Source organism: Nicotiana sylvestris, chromosome 10 (genome assembly GCF_000393655.2).
Source record: "Nicotiana sylvestris chromosome 10, ASM39365v2, whole genome shotgun sequence".
In the NCBI taxonomy this organism is placed as follows: domain Eukaryota; kingdom Viridiplantae; phylum Streptophyta; class Magnoliopsida; order Solanales; family Solanaceae; genus Nicotiana; species Nicotiana sylvestris.
The window spans coordinates 146,239,723-146,258,422 of record NC_091066.1 but is presented as its reverse complement, the minus strand read 5'-3'; the positions used below and the strand labels follow the sequence as shown (position 1 = coordinate 146,258,422).

General features: G+C 37.0%; 1 protein-coding gene across 2 annotated transcripts; it reads left to right on the top strand.

Moving 5' to 3' along the window:
• The first annotated feature begins 13,917 nt into the window (after positions 1-13,917).
• LOC104224157 (uncharacterized) lies at positions 13,918-18,459 on the top strand. Of its 2 annotated transcripts, none has more exons than XM_009775743.2 (5): positions 13,918-14,353; positions 14,560-15,725; positions 17,192-17,605; positions 17,685-17,905; positions 17,986-18,459. In XM_009775743.2, exons 1-5 carry the CDS (start codon positions 14,193-14,195, stop codon positions 18,235-18,237), a joined length of 2,214 nt encoding a protein of 737 aa, XP_009774045.1. In that variant the 5' UTR covers positions 13,918-14,192; the 3' UTR covers positions 18,238-18,459. The 2 variants fall into 2 exon arrangements, with proteins under 2 accessions (XP_009774045.1, XP_009774044.1); XM_009775742.2 differs by having other exon boundaries at positions 13,922-14,353; positions 14,557-15,725.
• Positions 18,460-18,700: the final 241 nt, after the last annotated feature.

The following is an 18,700-nucleotide window of genomic DNA, read 5'->3' as shown; positions in this document are numbered from 1 at the left end:
TACCCCATTTAATCTAGGTCGTTGATCATTCAGATTGATGACCACCGTTCACTCTTACCTTTTTTAACCCAAACGACCACCCTAACCTAAATCATTCTCACCAACCCGCCGCCCTTGAATCACCTTCCTCTCAAATTCTCTCTGCAACTTCACTCAAAACCTAGCCACCACCACCTAAATCCACCCTAATTCCCTTCAACCCCCCCAATCTATGGACTCCCACGGCTGTTTGAGACGCGTACTTGTCTCCTACGTCCCCTGGTGGCCCTCTTGTGTGATTTCATGGATAGATCTCGAAAAGATCTGGTCCAGTCCTTGCTCAACTCCTATCCATAGCTTCTTTCCGGCCATCCACGGCTATTCGAGTCAGATCCTTGATTTTTTTGGCTAGATCAGTAACTTTTCGAAGTCTTTCTCGTCTTTCTAGGTTCTCCGAAACCCTAACTTCAAAGGCTTTCCAATTTTCTTTCAGAACTGTCTTAGATCTGTGTATGTTATTAACCTCTCAATTGTTTTCCTTAAAGGTTTTCCGATTTTTCAAAACGACTTTTCGTCTTCAACGATTAGGGTTTCTCAACCTCTTCAAAAGATATCTTCTCCGATTTTCAGTATTTTTATGATTCTACTATGTTTAAACGATTTGTTCATGTTTTTATTCTACCTGGTTCATCATGTTAAAACCGTAGGTATTTTTTGGTTTTATCCGGGTTCTGAAGCTGTCTTTGTTTGTTTGTACGTATACTTGTTTCGATTAAGTTCTTGTGTTTGGATCCTCTTCTTTGTTGACTGATTTAGAGTTCTTACCATTTTTAACTCAAGTATTGTTAAAACCCTAATTTCTTAAAAGGTTTTCCTCTCTCATTACTACGAGTTTAACGGGTTCTTTACTTGTTTTCGACCTTCTTACCTGTTAGTTTGGTTTTTCACTCTGGTTCTATGTGACTACTTGACTTTGTTAACTACCATGCTTTGAGTAGGTTCTTTTATTACTGAGTCCTATCCTACTTCTGCTATTACTGTATGTTTGTGTTGCTTCTTTTTTCAATATGGTTGGCCTTGCATGTCTAATACTCTTGATCAGTCTTCTCTATTTATATGGCGAAGTGCAGAATCATAATTCTTTCTTGATTGATCTTGATTTCCTCAAGTTACAACTGATTGCAAAGGTTTTCTTATAATCCCCTAATTCTACCCGTTTGTTTGAGTTGATTGATTCCTTTCCTTTATTTGTTGTGATGTTATACCCCTGCTGAATCCTTTCCCCAATTAAGTCTATTTTGTACTTAGACTCAATTATTTACTCTATACTTTTAATATCCCTATAGGGTCAGAAATCAATCATTCTCAAATTGGGTTTCTTTCCTTAATTATTCCTGTCAGTATCCGTTTGAACAATAATTCCTTGATTAAAGGAAATTGCTTGTATTAATTGATTCTGATTGTGATTATTTCATGATTGTGTTAAAACTGTACTTGTTTCCTTATTTTCTACTCGTTTTCAAAGCTATAAATACCCTACCCTCTTTTCTTTAAAGACACGAACATTTTAGTTCAGAACACACACTTACACACTCAAACTGTCTCTTCTTTATCTGTTATTTGTACTACTGCTTGTCTAGCCGGCTGAAAGCCAAGGCTAGACTGTGGAATTCTACTCGCTTTACTTTTATGGACTTTGCTTCTTTGACTGGTATGTCCTGGTTTCATTTTTAAAGCCTCAACAACAAAATGCCTCTTTATTTGTTCCAATTTCTCTCATTTTTGGTCTACTTCTGCTTGTGATTCTTTTAAGTTACATTACCAGCACGCTATAATGTTTTCCCCTTCCCCTTTAGATTAATGCACTCCCTATGTGTGTTTCAAGGCATACCTGGTCAATCACTTATTGTGTACCTGCTATCTTATGAATACCAAACCCCTATCCCTTCCGTGTGTTTATGATCGTTTGGCTAGTTTGTGATTATGCCAGTATCAGTTATTGCTGTGTATGTCCAAGCCAAACCCCTGTTGGGGTCATGTGCTTACAGACAAGTGTCTATGTATCCCAAAATCCCTTGACCCCTATGTGGCTACTGATTCTGTATGTGATCGCCTCTCAAGGTGTTTGAGTTTTGTTTACTACTACCACTGCTTTCAATTATCTCTGTTACAGATTGCTTTAAAAAAATTGGATTTGACAATCCAGTTTTTACACAAACTCTTTTTCAAAATATGTCAAGCACTCTCATATATACTCTTAGAATACTAGGTTCTGCCTTTTTGTGTGAGCCTTGCCTTGGAACCCTTGAGCTCCCTCTGAACTTGGACACATAAAAGTTGGCCCTTCCACACTGTACTTACTCTCTTGGTTATGCCATCTGGGTGTGAGCACTGCCTGGGATCCCTTGAGGTCCTTAAGGAACTCTGACACATCCAAACATGAGAATGGCTTTGGAACAATTTTGGCATCTGAGGTGGTTTATTACATAACTCATAGAGGAAGTCAGAATCAGGCTTCTATGGTTGTAACTTCTTATTTTTTGCATTTCTTATATAATTCAATCATTTGGTCTGTTATAATTTGTAAAAAACTCTGGGGATGTATAGTAGAAAGGAAAGGGGTGACTATGTATGTTTTAGCTATCAAAAGAGTAGAAAACATGTTATTAGGTTTATATTCCTACTTGCGCAATAAAAACCATGCTTATGACTCATTTCATGCATTAGAGATGATGTTCCCTAGGACTTAAGCTTACTGTTTTCAGCATGTCCATTTCATTATCATATCACTTAGAAAATCCTGCGTTAAATGTGTGTTTCTGCGATCATGTTCTTACTGGCATGCACACTTAGAGATCCTGTTTTAGGCTAAACAACACAAACAAACATGTCATTTCTGCATATTCTAGAAATCATGTTTACATGTTGTAATATTGGTGCATATAGAAATCCTGCTTAGGATTCTGCACATCCATCATTCTACATCTCTGTACATTAGATACCATGTATTTAGGATTTCATTTATATTCGCTTAAGCACGCTTAGGCTAACTATGAATGCATAAAAAGGAATAAAACAATTTTACTCGGTTTTTTTTTGCAACCAACTGGCAATAATTCAATGTGTTGAACACCTAGAAAATAAAAGTAATCTTCAAAGTGTCTTAGCAATTCTGAATAACTTTTGAATACTGCTTACGCTTAGGCAAGCCTTAGGTAATTACTTAAAACTGGAACTGCCTTTGTTTAATTCTCGACTGTCACAACCAGCAGGAAGGCCTTATTCAGACTTCTTTTCTGAGTTATATAATGAATCTGGTTCTGACTTAAACACCCTTCTTTAGGATTCTAAATTCAGACCTTAACTGTGTATAAGTCGTGCTGTCTATATCCACTGTTTGCGGAGGTATAATTGAGCCTTCTGTTTGCTTATGTGTTTCCCCTAATTGCAGTCTTATATGTTTTGTATGTCGCTTTAGCATTTTTACCTTTAAACCTGAGGGTCTTCCTAGAACCTCCTTCTTATAGGGATAGGAGTCCTAAATCCCTCCGGGACTAATAGGAAGGGAAGAGTAGCAGCATGAAATAAGAGTCGAGACCAATCATTGCTCTAATTACCTTCACGGGGTGGGAAAGATTAGATATGGGTATGATTATCGGTGCGTTAATACCACGTGTATCCCCTCTTCTGAGGAGTGTCATACCGGGTATTGCATTGATGTGATCCATATTACAAGCAAACCTAGGACACTCTTTTATTTTATAAGTATGCTTAGATTATAACGCTTTTTCAAAACCTTGCTTTTATTAATCATTTTTTGAACACTTGTGTATTTAAACTTAAACCCCCTATTACTTGAGCCTTACTTGTTTATTTGCTAATTGCACAAATTTAAAAAAAATTGTCTGGCCGGAAACCACACTAGTGGATTCTGAGGGCTGCCTAACACCTTCTCCTTAGGATAATTTTAAGCCCTTACCCTATCTCTGGTTATCAACATAGTTGTATTTGAACCTTATAGTTGCCCTAATGCACCTTAAAAATCGTTAGGTGGCGACTCTTCAAACACCCAATTCCCAAAAGGAAATGAGTCATCACACCCCATGAATGTCGAAACCCAGACTCCTCTCCGTGGAAGGAAAAAGGGGGGAGCAACAGCGTGGCGACTCTGCTGGAGATATTTAGGCTTTTACCATTTTAGATTGTTCTTGTGAATTTATACCCCTCCTTTATGTGCAATTACTTGTTTAGTTCCTTTAAGCATTTAATTTTTTTTCCAAAAGTGAACTGACATATCTTTTCTTGTTTCCTTCCTTTATAGCTGTTTTAAATTTATGAAACTGTTGTATTTATCGCTTTCTTAACATGCAAATACATGTCAACATGCTTTTAATTATTGCATAATCATGCTCAACATCATACTCCACTCGTGCCAAACAAATACTATAGCAACACCCTTTTATTTTATAAGTATGCTTAGATTTTAACTCTTTTTCAAAACTTTGCTTTTATTAATCGTTTTTCGAGCACTTGTGTATTTAAACTTATACCCCCTATTACTTGAGCCTTACTTGTTTATATGCTAATTGCACAAATTTACAAAAATTGTCTGGCCAGGAACCACACTAGTGGATCCTGAGGGGTGCCTAACACTTTCCCCTTAGGATAATTTCAAGCCCTTACCCTATCTATGGTTATCAACATAGTTGTAGTTGAACCTTATAGGTGCCCTAACGCACCTTAAAAACCGTTAGGTGGAGACTCTTCAAACACCCAATTCCCAAAAGGAAATGAGTCATCACACCCCATAAATGTCGAAACCCAGACTCCTCTCCGCGGAAGAAAAAAGTGCGGCGTGACAACAGATTTGCTCAGCCAGAAAATGCCAAAGAATGGGTAGAGTTCTTCGACAATCTGGCCGAGGAACATGTGCAATGGATGTTTGAATGGTTCCCAAAACGAATTCATCATCAGATTCAGAGACGTTCCACACCTGGTGCTGATTGGGTTGAGAGGGATATACCCTTATGTCGCTATCCGAGTTATGAGGCATGCAGACAGGAAACAGGTTGTACCAAGGGTTGCCAAGATGAGTCATTTTAGGGAAGACTTTCAAGATGATGACATCCCTTACAAGTGCCAAGCTCAGCACATGTGGCACTGCAAAATCATTGTGGAAAAGAACACCATTGAGCCAGACATGTATCATATGGGGTGTGAGCCTCTCTACTCGGCATGGTTAGAAGACAATCTAAAAGGAATGGTGATGCTAGGAGCCAGTCGATGGAATAGAATCATAGATGAAGAAGCTGAAGCTCAAGTCAAATACAACAGGCTGCGCAAGAGGGTCCACGACTCCAAGAATGAGAACCGGGAAATATATGAGAGGAATGTGAGGTTGATCGAAGAATGGAAAGAAATGGTAGTCACTTCCAATAGGAAGTTGGAATATCTGGAGTGAGGAATAGTTGAGCTGGAAGGTAAAGTCATAAAGAGGATCGAGGATTGCCAGAACGCTGAAGGAACTGAAGGAGGACATCTAGCCAGAGCCTACTTAATGCTAGGTCTGCGCGATCTCAGGGACCTGTATGATGGAGTTAGGAAGATCGAATCTGGGGAATGTCCTTCTGGGTAGGCTAGATTTATTTGCTTTCTTGAAATGTAATAAGGCCAAGTGCTAGTAATGACTTATTTTTCTATTATCTTAGTGTCGTTTTGGGATTCATCTATCTTACATTATGAAATGAAGTATTTACTGGCATCTAAAGTTCTCTAAAATCTACTTGTCGCTTCGCAATATGTGATTAAATACTGCAAACATTTCAGAATCCTTACTTACTTGTTACCTTTTTGTTTTTCCTTATTTTGATTATTCTCATCCCCTTAGGTTGGTTTACTAATACTGGCCTCATCAGCATATCACAACAGATCTAGAGGCCCTCCAGCTCCTCCTCCTTCAAGCAATACAAAAGGAAAAGGAAAAGTAAAATGGACGACTTATTAATATTGTCTGCTCAAATTTCCTTCATCGCGGTCGCAGAAATAGCATCGTGATCGTGGAGCACAAAATAGTCTGCCCCTTAGCTAATGTTTCGCGAACGCGGATACCTCCATGTGATCGCGTACTACTGCCGCAGAGACCTACACGATCGCACCCACCTTCACACGATCGCACCCACATTCACACAATCGCGTAGAGAAATTTCCTCACCTCCTCCATTGCTCAAATCCTTCTACGCGAACGCGACCTTAGCCACGTGTTCGTGAAGCACAGCTTAATACACTTACGCAATCGTGTTCCTTAGTCTGCAACCACATAGAACAAAATCACCTATGCCCTAAATAAGCTTACATGATCGCGGGTGAACTTATGCGATCGCGTATAAGGAAACCAGAAGAAAAATACTATCAGCTATCACTCAAAGGGCAAAAATGAACCGTTACCACCCGAAACTCACCCGAGGCCCTCGGGACCTCAACCAAACATACCAACAAGTTTCGAAGTACCATACGAACTTAGTCTAACCCTCAAATAACCTCAAACACCATTAAAAACACAAAATTCGCACGAATTCAAGCCTAAAGAACTTGAAATTTCCAAATTCTACAAACGATGCCGAAACCTACCAAACCACGTCCGATTGACCTCAAATTTTGCACACAAGTCATAAATGACACCACGGACATACTCCAATTCCTGTAAATCAAATCCGACCCTGAAATCAAAATTTCCAATGCCGGTCAAATTCGCCAAAATTCCAACTTTTGCCAATTCAAGCCTAATTCTACTACGGACCTCCAAATCACATTCCGGACACGCTCCTAAGTCCAAAATCACCTAACGGAGCTAACTGAACCATCAAAATTCAAATCCAAGGTCGTCTACATATAAGTCAATATTCGGTTGACTTTTCCAACTTAAACTTCCAATTAAGAGACTGAGTGTCTCCATTCACTCCGAAATCACTTCGGACCCGAACCGACTAACCCGATAAGCCATATCACAGCTGTAGAACAAAAAAGAAGCATGAAATGGGGAAATGGGGCTACAACTCTCGAAACGACCGATCGGGTTGTTATAATGGGAAAGAGTTCTTGGGTCATGCCTTATTTAAATATTTATAATCTATGCGCATTCTTAATATGTTCCCTTTTTAGGGACTAATACTACGTTTGCTGGCCAATCCGGGTATTTAACCTCCCGAATGGATCCTATTTTAAGGAGTGTAGATACTTCATCCTTGATGAAGGCATGTTTGACCCCGGACTGGGGTCTCCTCTTCTGCTTGACTGGATGGGATTTCGGTTCCAGTATTAGCTTGTGAATGGTTATCTCTGGTGGGATCCCTGTCATATCTAGATGGGACCAAGCGAAATAGTCTATGTTAGCTAAAAGAAATTAACTGAATTTTTTCTTGAGCTCGGGAGTTAACCCCATGCTCAGGTATACCTTTTGATCGGGTAGATGTACGATCAATACGACCTGTTCCAAACTCCTCGACCATTGACTTAGTGGCGTCGAAATCATCAGGGACTATAAAATATCTCGAAACCCCGTAATCATCGTCTTCATTAGTACCCTGCTTATCCAGTTGGTTCGTGGTCGGTGTCAGTAATTGCTATCTAGCCTCTTGCTTTGTACCCGAGCTTGGTTACTTTATCGTTGTAAGTGTGAATAACCATTTGGTGTCTTTGATACGTCCGATAGCTGATATGATAGCGGCAGCGTCGGTGTTAAAGTTATATTCCGATAACCTTGGTGCTTCCTTAGGCCCAATAGGCCTGTCGAAACAGTTCTTGCTCATGATCCCGGTTATTCTGACCTCGATGATCTCTCCTTTCACTCCGCATAGAATTTCGCTCGGACCCACTACTTCTTCGATCTCCATTGTAAGGTTGATACCGATCCCTGTTTGACCTTGGTTCGCGGTCGATATCTCTCTTGACTACGTCAACGGTTCTAACGGGATAAACGGACCCCGGGTTGGTCATCTTCGACTCTAATTTTTTATTAATACCGATTATGCACGTCGTCCCAAGTAACAGCCGGATATTCTATCAGGTTTTGCTTTAACTGTTGTGAAGCCACTAAGCTTCAAACATTGAATCCCTAGGTGAAAGTTTGAACGGCCCAATCATCAGCGACTAGTGGAAGGTCCATCTGTTCCATTTGAAAACAGGACACGAACTCTCTAAGCATCTCATTATCCTTTTGTCTTACTTTGAAGAGGTCCGACTTTCTAGTCTCGACCTTGATGGCCGGCGTGTGCTTTCACGAAAGAGTCTACAAGCATAGCAATGAGTCAATAAAATTAGGGGTAAGTTGTGATACCATATCATAGCTCCCTTTGACAGGGTCTGCCCGAATTTCTTCAACAGGAAAGACTCGATCTCGTCATCCTCTAAGTTGTTCCCTTTAATGGAACATGTGTAAGAGGTAACATGCTCATTTGGGTCGGTCGTCCCGTTGTACTTAGGAATCTCGGGCATGCAAAAATTTTTGGGGATCGGCTTTGGAGCCGCACTCGGGGAAAAGGTTTTTGTACAAACTTCTAGGAATCCAGGCCTTTCAGTACCGGCGGCGCTCCCGGGATTTGATCGACCCTGGAATTATAGGTTTCTACCTTCTTGTCATTTGGCTCGATTTTCTTTTCCTTGATTCTATCCATTTTGTAAGTTCCTCGAGCATTTTTATGATCTCGGGATTGGTCCCCGACTCATCTCCATTCGACCCTTTTGCGACCGGTTCATTCCTCGAGCGATTTCATGGGACATATCGGGTTCAATTATGTTCGATGTGCGACTTTGGTTTTGTAATTGAGCTATCACGGCCTGTTGAGCCTGTAACATTTCGAAGATCATCCGTAGATTGATCCTGTCTCCTCTATTATTTTGAGTATTTTGTATCGTTGATCGGGCTCCGTCGTAGATGCTATTCTCAGGGTCAGTAGGCAGGTTTGTGTCGATAGCCACATGCGAGTTAGCGTCCAACGGGTCCACGATTGGAATTTTGATAGGATCAACGGGTGATATCTCGTTACTAGGCGCTATGTTGTTATTTTCACCATGGTGACCGGACTCATTGTCAGCAGGCAAGGGTACTAATTGTGAGTTTGACATTTTGAAGTTTAACCTAAAATTAGAGACACTTCAAAGAACAAATGTAAACCAATGTGTACTATAGAAATTTGCATCAAATAACCACTATCATCATTAGCCCCATGGTGGGCGCCAAACTGTTTACCCTCAAAATCGCATAACAATTGAATTTGTAAATGGTTTTAAGGATACGTGGATTAAATTGACACAAGGCGATAAATTAAAAATATAATTAAAATAAGCAGTGATAAAGTAGATTCAAACCACACGAATGGAATAGTAACAACCTTGGGAGGTGAACTACCCTTGAACATAATGCAATTTGATCAGTATTAAAACATGGTTGAATAAGAAGTCGAAAGAGAAAATGATAGTATATTTCTTTGAGATGCGTATTAAAATGTGTTTTACAAGTAATCAAACCCCCTTTATATAGTAGGAAAGTCCTACATTAGGTACAACTCTATAAAAGATAAAATATCTCCTGATTTGCTGATTTGCCGATTCCTTATTGATATGTGCCGAGATTCCCGCCGTGATATCCGACCGGTCACGGGTATTTCGGCCTTCTGTTGATAATGTTTCCTCAAGCTTGTTCAGGGTCATGGTCGAGTCCGGGATTGCAAACTCATTTGTTCTTGAGGATGGACATTCTGATCTTGGGTTCTGGCCCAGTGGGACTCGGGGTCGATCTCCAATTCGTCAGGTTCCGAGTTCGATTTCGACCATATACAACTTTCTATTTTTATTCTTCACCTATTTGGTATTGGTAGTTCAAAAATTTTCTGCTTGGTTTAGTCGATAAACCGCCCGATAACTATTTATCCGATACCAATCCGCCCATTATCTTATTGGATGGCTAGCGGATTACTAAATTTATAATCCGATAATTCATAAGCGGAACCGTGAAACATAATTATCCGCCCGATAAACACCCCTATTAGTAATTGTCATTTTGGTGCTCGCACACAGAGGCGGATCCAAAATTTGAACCTTATGAATTCTTAGCATTTGGGCAAAACTGATCCTAAGTAGGAATGTCTTTTTAATGTTGGCTGGTCTGTTTTTAAAAGAAAAAGGAAACAAAAAAGTGCTTACATGTGTTGTTTTGTGAAAATAAAAAAGTGAAGTTAAGAAGGGTATACCGGGATTCAAACCCTAGCTAGATACTCCGGAACATAGCTTAATTTGTTTCCTCCGTTTACCACTCGACCGACCACTAATTTTACTTATGGGTTCCAAGCTAAAAATAACTATATATTAATAGATTTTTCAATATAAATACAAAGTTCGAATAAAAGTTATTAAGTTCCCGGGAACCCATACCAATATTATAGATCCACCCTTTGCTTGCTCACAAGGATTCCTCACCGATCTATTGTATAGGCTCAACTTCATCCTTGAAGCAAGGGCAGATGCAGATCTATCACATATCTTACAGTTCATGTGAATTTAGTAGCTTTTGTTCCAATTTATATACGTATTAAAAAAATTAGGTAAAAAAATTTATAAATATTTAATTGTAAAAACATTTATTATTGTATTTCAATTTGAGGTACTAGCTATAGAAACCCGTAACTTAAATCGTGAATCCGCCTAAGCCTAAAAGCTACATGCTAACGGTTCACAAGTGGTGCATATCACAACAATTCACAAGCATGCTAACGGTTGTTTATATGTGACAGAGATGGGTCACGGGGACGGTTCTCGAATGCATGAATTTTGATGTACATTTTTCGCCACCTCAATAACATGAATGCACAGATATTAATTTAAGTTAAAGCATTAAACGCCCCCTATCACAATCTTGTGTTATTTATCTTAAAGGCATGCAGCCCAACATTTTATGTGACGACGAGAAGTTCTGCTATTTAACTTTATGCAAATAGAAAGAAAAATATCATAGAAAAACTAATGATTTAACGGCCGCAAATTTTAATAATGGTTTATGAGTTCGAATAAAATGATTATTCCATCGAGTGTCCATCAAAGCTGGGACAAAATAGAAAAAATCATCTAGTGTTATTTTTTTCGTTTGCTTTGAAGATGAGACCTCATGTTTTCTTTCCACTTTGTCGATCATTAGGTCATACCTTGGGAGATATTATCATGTGATAATTAGCAAAAACAATTAAAGGAAAAAGAAAATATATCTTATTAAATGCTGCATGGGTGACATCAAAAGAAAAGGAGAGTGTCTAAAAGTGAACTTTTTCTCAGTGTTTGTGTGTCTTTCAGCGAGAAAGTTACGGAAAATAGTTAAGATTTTTTTCTATCTTTTTCCACATCAAGTCCAGCAAAAGATGGAAAGTGAAAGGCAAAATATTTCTTTCCTATTTGATCTTTTACCTTTTCACTTAGACAAACGCATAAGCAAAAAGGAAATTCTTTTAACTAACCGAAAAAAAGGAATTTATTTCATTTACCTTAATTTGTTGCTATTTGGTCTTGAGAGATATTATCTTTTTGATAACCTTCCTCATATTGATATGGAGTCCAAAGAAAGAAAAGAACCTTAAAATATAAGTATTCATCTAAAATTAATGCGAGTGAGATTTTCACTTAGTGAGGTACTTTTACCTTCAATCGCTAGGATAAGAGTTTCGAGTCTATTGAAGTACGGAGATTCACGTTTAATCCCCAAGGTGTAAGAAAAATAAAAGAGAAAAATAGTATTCATCTAAAATCAAGAGTTCAGATTTTATTTTCATATAATATAGGACCAAAATAGACCAATTATATTTAGAATTATCTTTTGCTTTTGTCGAACCCGTATGGTATGGTTCGACAAATTCTCCGATCGAATTATTTGTTTCCACTCGTTATCAATAATCAAAACTACTTCCAGCCAACTTATATCGAAAAGTTAGTGTTAAGCTAGCAAATATAAATATAACTTAGAGTGTTTTGTTGGTATTTTCAATCTCCATGTGATCTTGCTTGATTTACAAGGGGATAAAAATGAACGAGTTTCGTCCATACTCAAGTTTGACTTCATTCATCGTTTTATTGCTATCTATGCTTGTACTAGAAGTCACCGGACTCCATTAATTTTGACAAATTTTTTGAATATATAAATGTATATAAGTTGAAAACGATCATACATTATTCTTAATCAAAAGTCTGACATGGCTACTAGTTGAACAATTCATTTATGTGTTCCGCTACCTTTAAATCCTGGGTACACCTCTCGTCACCATTTGAAAGACGTTGTTCATACGTGAAAGACTTTGATTATCATCGAGACATAGACTTGATTATGACAGTACATATCTCTACTGTTTCATTAAAACAGGAGGAAGAAAAAAACACAAGTACTACCAAGTAAACCTCATTTTATTCTTCCTCTAATAAACAAAATGTCAATTTTGTTTACACCACACAACGACCCCAAAGTCATATGAATAGGCAAGCAAATTGGTTCAGTTGCACCAAATGCTCATATTGGTTAAGTGGATGTCATTATTTCAATTTTGTGGAATTCGAATCCAATTCTACCTTATGTGGAGAAATTCAATCCACCGATTTTATGACTTTTCTATTTTATATTCTACCAAATCTGATTGCCTTTTTGCCAGTTCTATAGCGTCGATTTAGAAAAGTATCAACAATTCGTAGTACGATTGACCATGATTTTTTTTCTCTCCTTTATATATATATATAAAAACAGATGACTTACCTCATATCACATTAAAATAATATATTAGCCACTGTTAAAAAAGGGAAAAGGAAAAGGAAAAGGAAAAGAAAAAGAAAAAGAAAAATTTAAAAAAAAAAGAGAGGGATAAAAAGAAAAAAGAAAAAAGAAAAAAGAAAAAGAGGGATGGAACTTTGGATTCTTGCAATCTCAACTTCTCATGTACAACATATTCAGTAAATCTCCTTCACGGGAATTATGTTACAAGAAATTTAATGCGAACAATATTACATTTATTGTACCAAGTCCTTGCTTTTTTCCTTTTTGGTGCTAAGAACTAGTTTCACGTCTTTGACTAGGCCCAAAGCACAAAAGGCAAAGACTCACCACCAAAAGAAGAGTATAGCAACGTTCCAAAAAGCAAATATCCAAACACGACTTTCTCACCGTATGAGATGTGGTGGAATAAGTAATGTTTTCTCCGCTTTAAATCAGAGGTTATTAAGTTAAAATTATGTAATTGGAGAACTTTTAGGGCCCGTTTGGCCATTAAAAAATTGCATATTTCACTTGAAGTTGAATTTCAAAAAAAATCGAAAATTTGAAAAACTTTAAAAAATTATTTTTCAAAATTTTCATTTCAAATCACTCAGAAAAATTTAAAAATAGCTTCAAATTATGTTCATGTCCAAATACAAATCTAATTTTCACTTGAAAATATCTTACTTTTTTTCGAAATTTTATAATTCTTATGTCCAAACGCCCACTTTGTTAGAAGCAACTTCCTTAATAGATCCATCCGGTACAGTTTGAATTAATTGAGTTATTTCCTTAGTAGGCCTATTCGACGTAATCTGAAGAGTTTATGCATTGCAATATAAATTAATTTAACTATTTCCTAAGTAAGTTTATCTGATGAAATCTGAACTAATCGAACCAATAATTTCAAATAAACAATACCTAAGATTACAAAAAAAAGATTAAAAAAGAAAACTAAGACTTTCTCCATTGTTAATGAAATTTGACCCTTACCACTCACCTAAGAAACGTGTCAAATGTTAAGTGAAAACAAACAAAAAAAAGCCCCACCAAAACCATACAAAATCTTTAACCGACAAAAAACATTATGAAATAGCTAAGCCCCATTTGTCATTTCTCTATACAAAACAAATTTATATCATCTCTTTATTTGTACTTTGATCATTCAGCAATTTCATGTCCATATCTTTCACTCTCACGACTTCTCTAAAATTCTCTCATTTTTCTCTTTTTCCTCAATCTTCGCCAACATGTTAGGTCTCCAAAAAAATAGTAAAAACAAGACATGTTTTAGCAGATGCTTAGGATTTTTCTCCTCAAATATCGTTCTTCTTTAGTGGTCTCTCCACTTTCTCCTATGAATTCAAGATTACTATACTACTAGCCTACTACTATTAGCTTGTGTTCCTTTTTTCCTTTACTTGTAGTTGGAAAAGGCATGAGTACCAATAAACATTTTATGCTCAAAAGCCACTTTAATAAAATGTTTTTGAGTCAATTTATGTACACAACAATAACTTGGTGTGTCAATTCCCTATGGAGTTTCTTTTCTAGCTTCATGTTCAAGATTTTCTTTCTCTTGGAGAAATACATAGACAGGTATGATAAATAAATCTTCTTTTTCATCAGATTATTTAATTTAACCGAGAGTCAAACAGTTTCTCTATACTTGCAAGGTAGGGATAAAGTTGTGTATATTTTACTCTCCCCATGCGTCACTTGTAAAAATTTAAATTTAGTGAGTTTTTTGTTGTTGTTGTTGTTATATTTGCTTAAAGTTTTTGTCACTTTTGGTTTTGTAGCAGGATGGTGGAGGGTGATTATAAGAAGAATGATTCAGATTTTAGTGCCATTCAATTGGAATGCAAAAGTGACAAAAGTTTAGAATTTGATGAGAAGGGTGTTGAAACAGAGAGCTCTGTTTTTGTACAGAGTAAGTTTCAATACAAATATGGACAAGATGCTTTCGGATTTATAGAAAAGCCAGAAGTTAAAAGCTTTACTATTCAAGAAATGTTTGTGAATTTTAATGAAGGAGAAGAAGAAGTTTTAATGGCTGAGGAGTTTCAGTTGGATCAAATTAGAAAAGAAGAAGAGATTCATAAGAGTTTTGATGATTCACCAAATTCTAAGGAAAAATTGTTCTATTTCTCTTTTTTCAAAAATGGAAGTGACATTCAAGAACATGTACTTGAGACAGAAAATAAAGAGGAAGCAAAAGCTGAGGTTTTTGATGAAAAAGAAGCTAATGATCAAGAATTAGCAGAAGAGCATGTTGAAAGTATTTGTTGTGAAGAGAATTTGAAGCAAAATGATGAAGTTTTTAGTGATAAGGAATCAGAGAATTTGGAAGATATATGTTATGAAATTCAATTGTTTCCTGAGAATCATTCTTTAGGTCGAAATTCGTTTCAAGGGTCTGATACTATTGGAGCTGAGGATTTCATTATAAGTGAAAAATCAACTTCTGATGTACATGTTAATGGATTCTTGAATTCTGATCATTTTATGGAAAATGATGACATGGGGTTTATAGAATTGGAAACCTCTTTGCATAATTTTAATGCAATAGATACAGATGAGTTTGTTTCTGAAAAAGTTGACAGAGTTGAAGAAACAGATATGAATTCTGAGGAAGTGAAGTTAATGGATGATTTGCAAGAATTTCAAGGTCATAATTCGAGTCGAAAATCATGGGATACAGACTCAGATGAAGATGATATCTTATTGGAACATCAGAATTTAGTCAGGCAAATGAAAATGGAAATGAAAAATTCAAGAATCACAGGGCTGCCTACTATATCAGAAGATAGTGAATCTCCTAAAGTAGTAGAAGATTTGAAGCCACTGAAAATTGATGAAAAGATTGAGTATAAAGATTGTATTGAAGAAATCCAGAAGTTTTACAAAAGCTATGCTGAAAAAATGAGAAAATTGGATATCTTGAATTATCAGACCTTGAATGCTATCAGTAAGTTTCAAACTAGTTACCTCTTTTAGCTGTTTGGTAAAAAAAAAAAAAATCGAACTTCCATCTTTAATTGTTAAATCTTTGTTTGGTGTAGAACAATGATGTGTTTGTTTTCTGTCCATTTCAGTATTAAATACTTGATGAAGTCAGCATATGTATGAATCTTGTGGCCCCTTACTCATGTCATTTTCAGTAAACTCTAGGATTAAATTCATCAATAAGCACGCTGAACAACCAAATTTCTGCTTTGAGCCTTGTGCTTGTTCCATTTTGTCACTCATCCAACTAACTTTGACTATAAAAGTTAGCTCATAAGATGGAGTTATAAAACGCTTATAAGCTGGTTTCCTGTCCTATGTGAGACCGCGCCACACCCTCACCCGGCACCGGTTTGGGGCGTGACGCAGGAGCGGATTTTTTGGGGGGGGAGTGGGGAGGAGGGGCAAAAAAGGGTTCACCCGGACCCCCTTTGCTACGCTATATATATATAAGGTAAAATCCGTTTTATGACTTTGTATATTATATTATGAATCCCTATGACACAGCCCAAAAACATAGCTCAATGTTCAAAGGGGTTCAACATCTTTGTGAGGTAATTGGTGTAGTTCCCGCTGGTCACACAATCTCTTCTACTTTTTAACTTTTTTTAAACTCTTTAGCGGAAATTACGCCTCCGCCATTGGTGTGACAAGTTGGCTTTGATATTGTTTTGTCACGGACCGCTGAATTTCGATACAAAAACTAGCTTGTGAGGTAAAGGGTTGTGGACCGCTTATAAGTTGTGTCAAACCTCCCTCTCTTGTCCAATATGAAATAGCATCAGAATATGCTTATTGTCCTGTCTGATAATTTGCATGATTTTTGACCATTAGATTTTCGAAAAGAGCAGTGTGACATTATCTCCACTTCTGAAAGTACCCACTATCAAATGCTTAAAGGGACACTCTTTTGCTGTCCCTTTTCAATTATGTCATGCAATTATTAAATTTTAATGTTATAATCAGTGGCTTTTAATGCCATTCAACCGACTTTTAGGTCCTTCCACTAATAATTTCTTGGTCTAATCAAATTGCTAATTTAGGGAGAATAGAACAACCCCGCAACCAATTTAGAGTAGTCATCTTGGACTAGTATTGTAGAAAAAAAATAAGACAATTTTTTTTGTCAAAACATTTGTTGAATTAAAAGATGAATTAATAAAAAAAAATCGTTGACCTAGAATTAGCAAAGTATCTTTGGAGTAACGTAAAGTTGTCTCCATATGACGTACAACTCGTGGGTTCTGAGTTCTGAAATCAGTCGTTGATGGTTGCTTTCTACCTACATCAGTGTGACCCTTTCCTAGACCTGCATGAATGCGAGATGTTTTGGCACCAGGCTGCCTTTCATTAACCTAGAATTAGCTTCTTGAAATGTTGTTTTGAGTCCTAGACTCATGTATTCTGATGTTTTACTTTTTAACATAGGTTTCCTTCAACTTAAGGATTCAGAAGTGTTTATGTCAAGCAAAAAGTCATCAAATTCAATAACAAAAGCCTTCGCTTTGCCTAGCTTCTTGGCAAACAAACAAAGGAAAATCTTTGCTGATCCAGCACAAAAATCCATTACTGAAATGAATAGAGACTTGGAACTAGTATATATTGGACAAGTTTGCCTTTCATGGGAAATTCTTTGTTGGCAATATGGTAAAACAAAGGAATTGCTAGAACATGATCCTCAACAGTTTCACACATACAACCAAGTAGCTGGAGAATATCAGCAATTTCAAGTACTTTTGCAAAGATTTGTGGAGGATGAGCCATTTCAAGGACCTCGAGTCCAAAATTATGTCAGGAAGAGGTGCATGCTCCGTAGCTTTCTTCAGGTCCCGAGCATTAGAGGTACACTTTTTTTCACTGAATCATTACTAAAATAGTTCGATTCATAAGTAACGAGGGGTGTACTCTCACCGTCTAGCAGATGATCGTTCAAAGGAAAAGCAAGGCAGAAATGAAGGGGAAAAAAATGTCATCTCCATAGTGAAGTTGGCGGAAATTATTAAGGAAACAATGCAGGTTTTCTGGGAGTTTCTTCGTGCTGATAAACGCGAAGCTAATTTGGGCTTAAAGGGTGTTCAAGGAACTCAAATGGACACTGCAGAAACCGAGCTTTTTATGAATATCAAATCAGATCTTCAAAAGGTTTGCTTGTCATCTTTACTCATAGAAGTCTTTCTTTTAGTTTCTAAACTCTATTATGCATAACTTGATTCTATATGCAGAAGGAGAGGAAGCTTAAGGATGTACAAAGAAGTGGCAATTGCATAGTGAAGAAGTTCCAAAAACAACAAGAAGGTCGATTAAGCCATCCGTTATTCACGTCGCTGGTGGAACTAAAACTGGTATCAAGAGTACTAAGTTTACCAAGATTAAGGAGAGATTACTTAGTCTGGTGCCAGAAGAAATTAAGTAATATCAATGTTGCTGGCAGGAAAGTTAGTATGGAGCCATCTTTTTCCCTTTTTCCATGCTAGGAAATATGAGTATGTTTAGTTTTCACATGTAAATGGAAGTCTTCTAGGTTATATTAGTACCCAAAAAAAAAACTTATAATACCCTTACTTCCCCTTTAAAAAGAAGTAGCTAGAGGAGGAGATAATTTGGCCTGATTTTGTAAGGTCAAATTCAGAATAAGGATCAGTGGTTTCCCATAACTTTTGAATATTAGAATAGCTTTATGAGAATGTATTCCCGCAGAATTGTTATTTTTGTTGCCAGGATATATGTTCTTTAATATATAGATAATATCAAGATTGGAAAATTTATCCAACCACCTAAATTACTTTTCCCCAAGCAAATTTCTCTATAGCTTCAAGACACTTTGACTATATGAATTAGATAAAATGCCATCTGAAACAGCCTCTCTACCCTTCGGGGTAGGGGTAAGGTCTGCGTACATATTACCCTCCCCAGACCCCACTTGTGGGATTATACTGG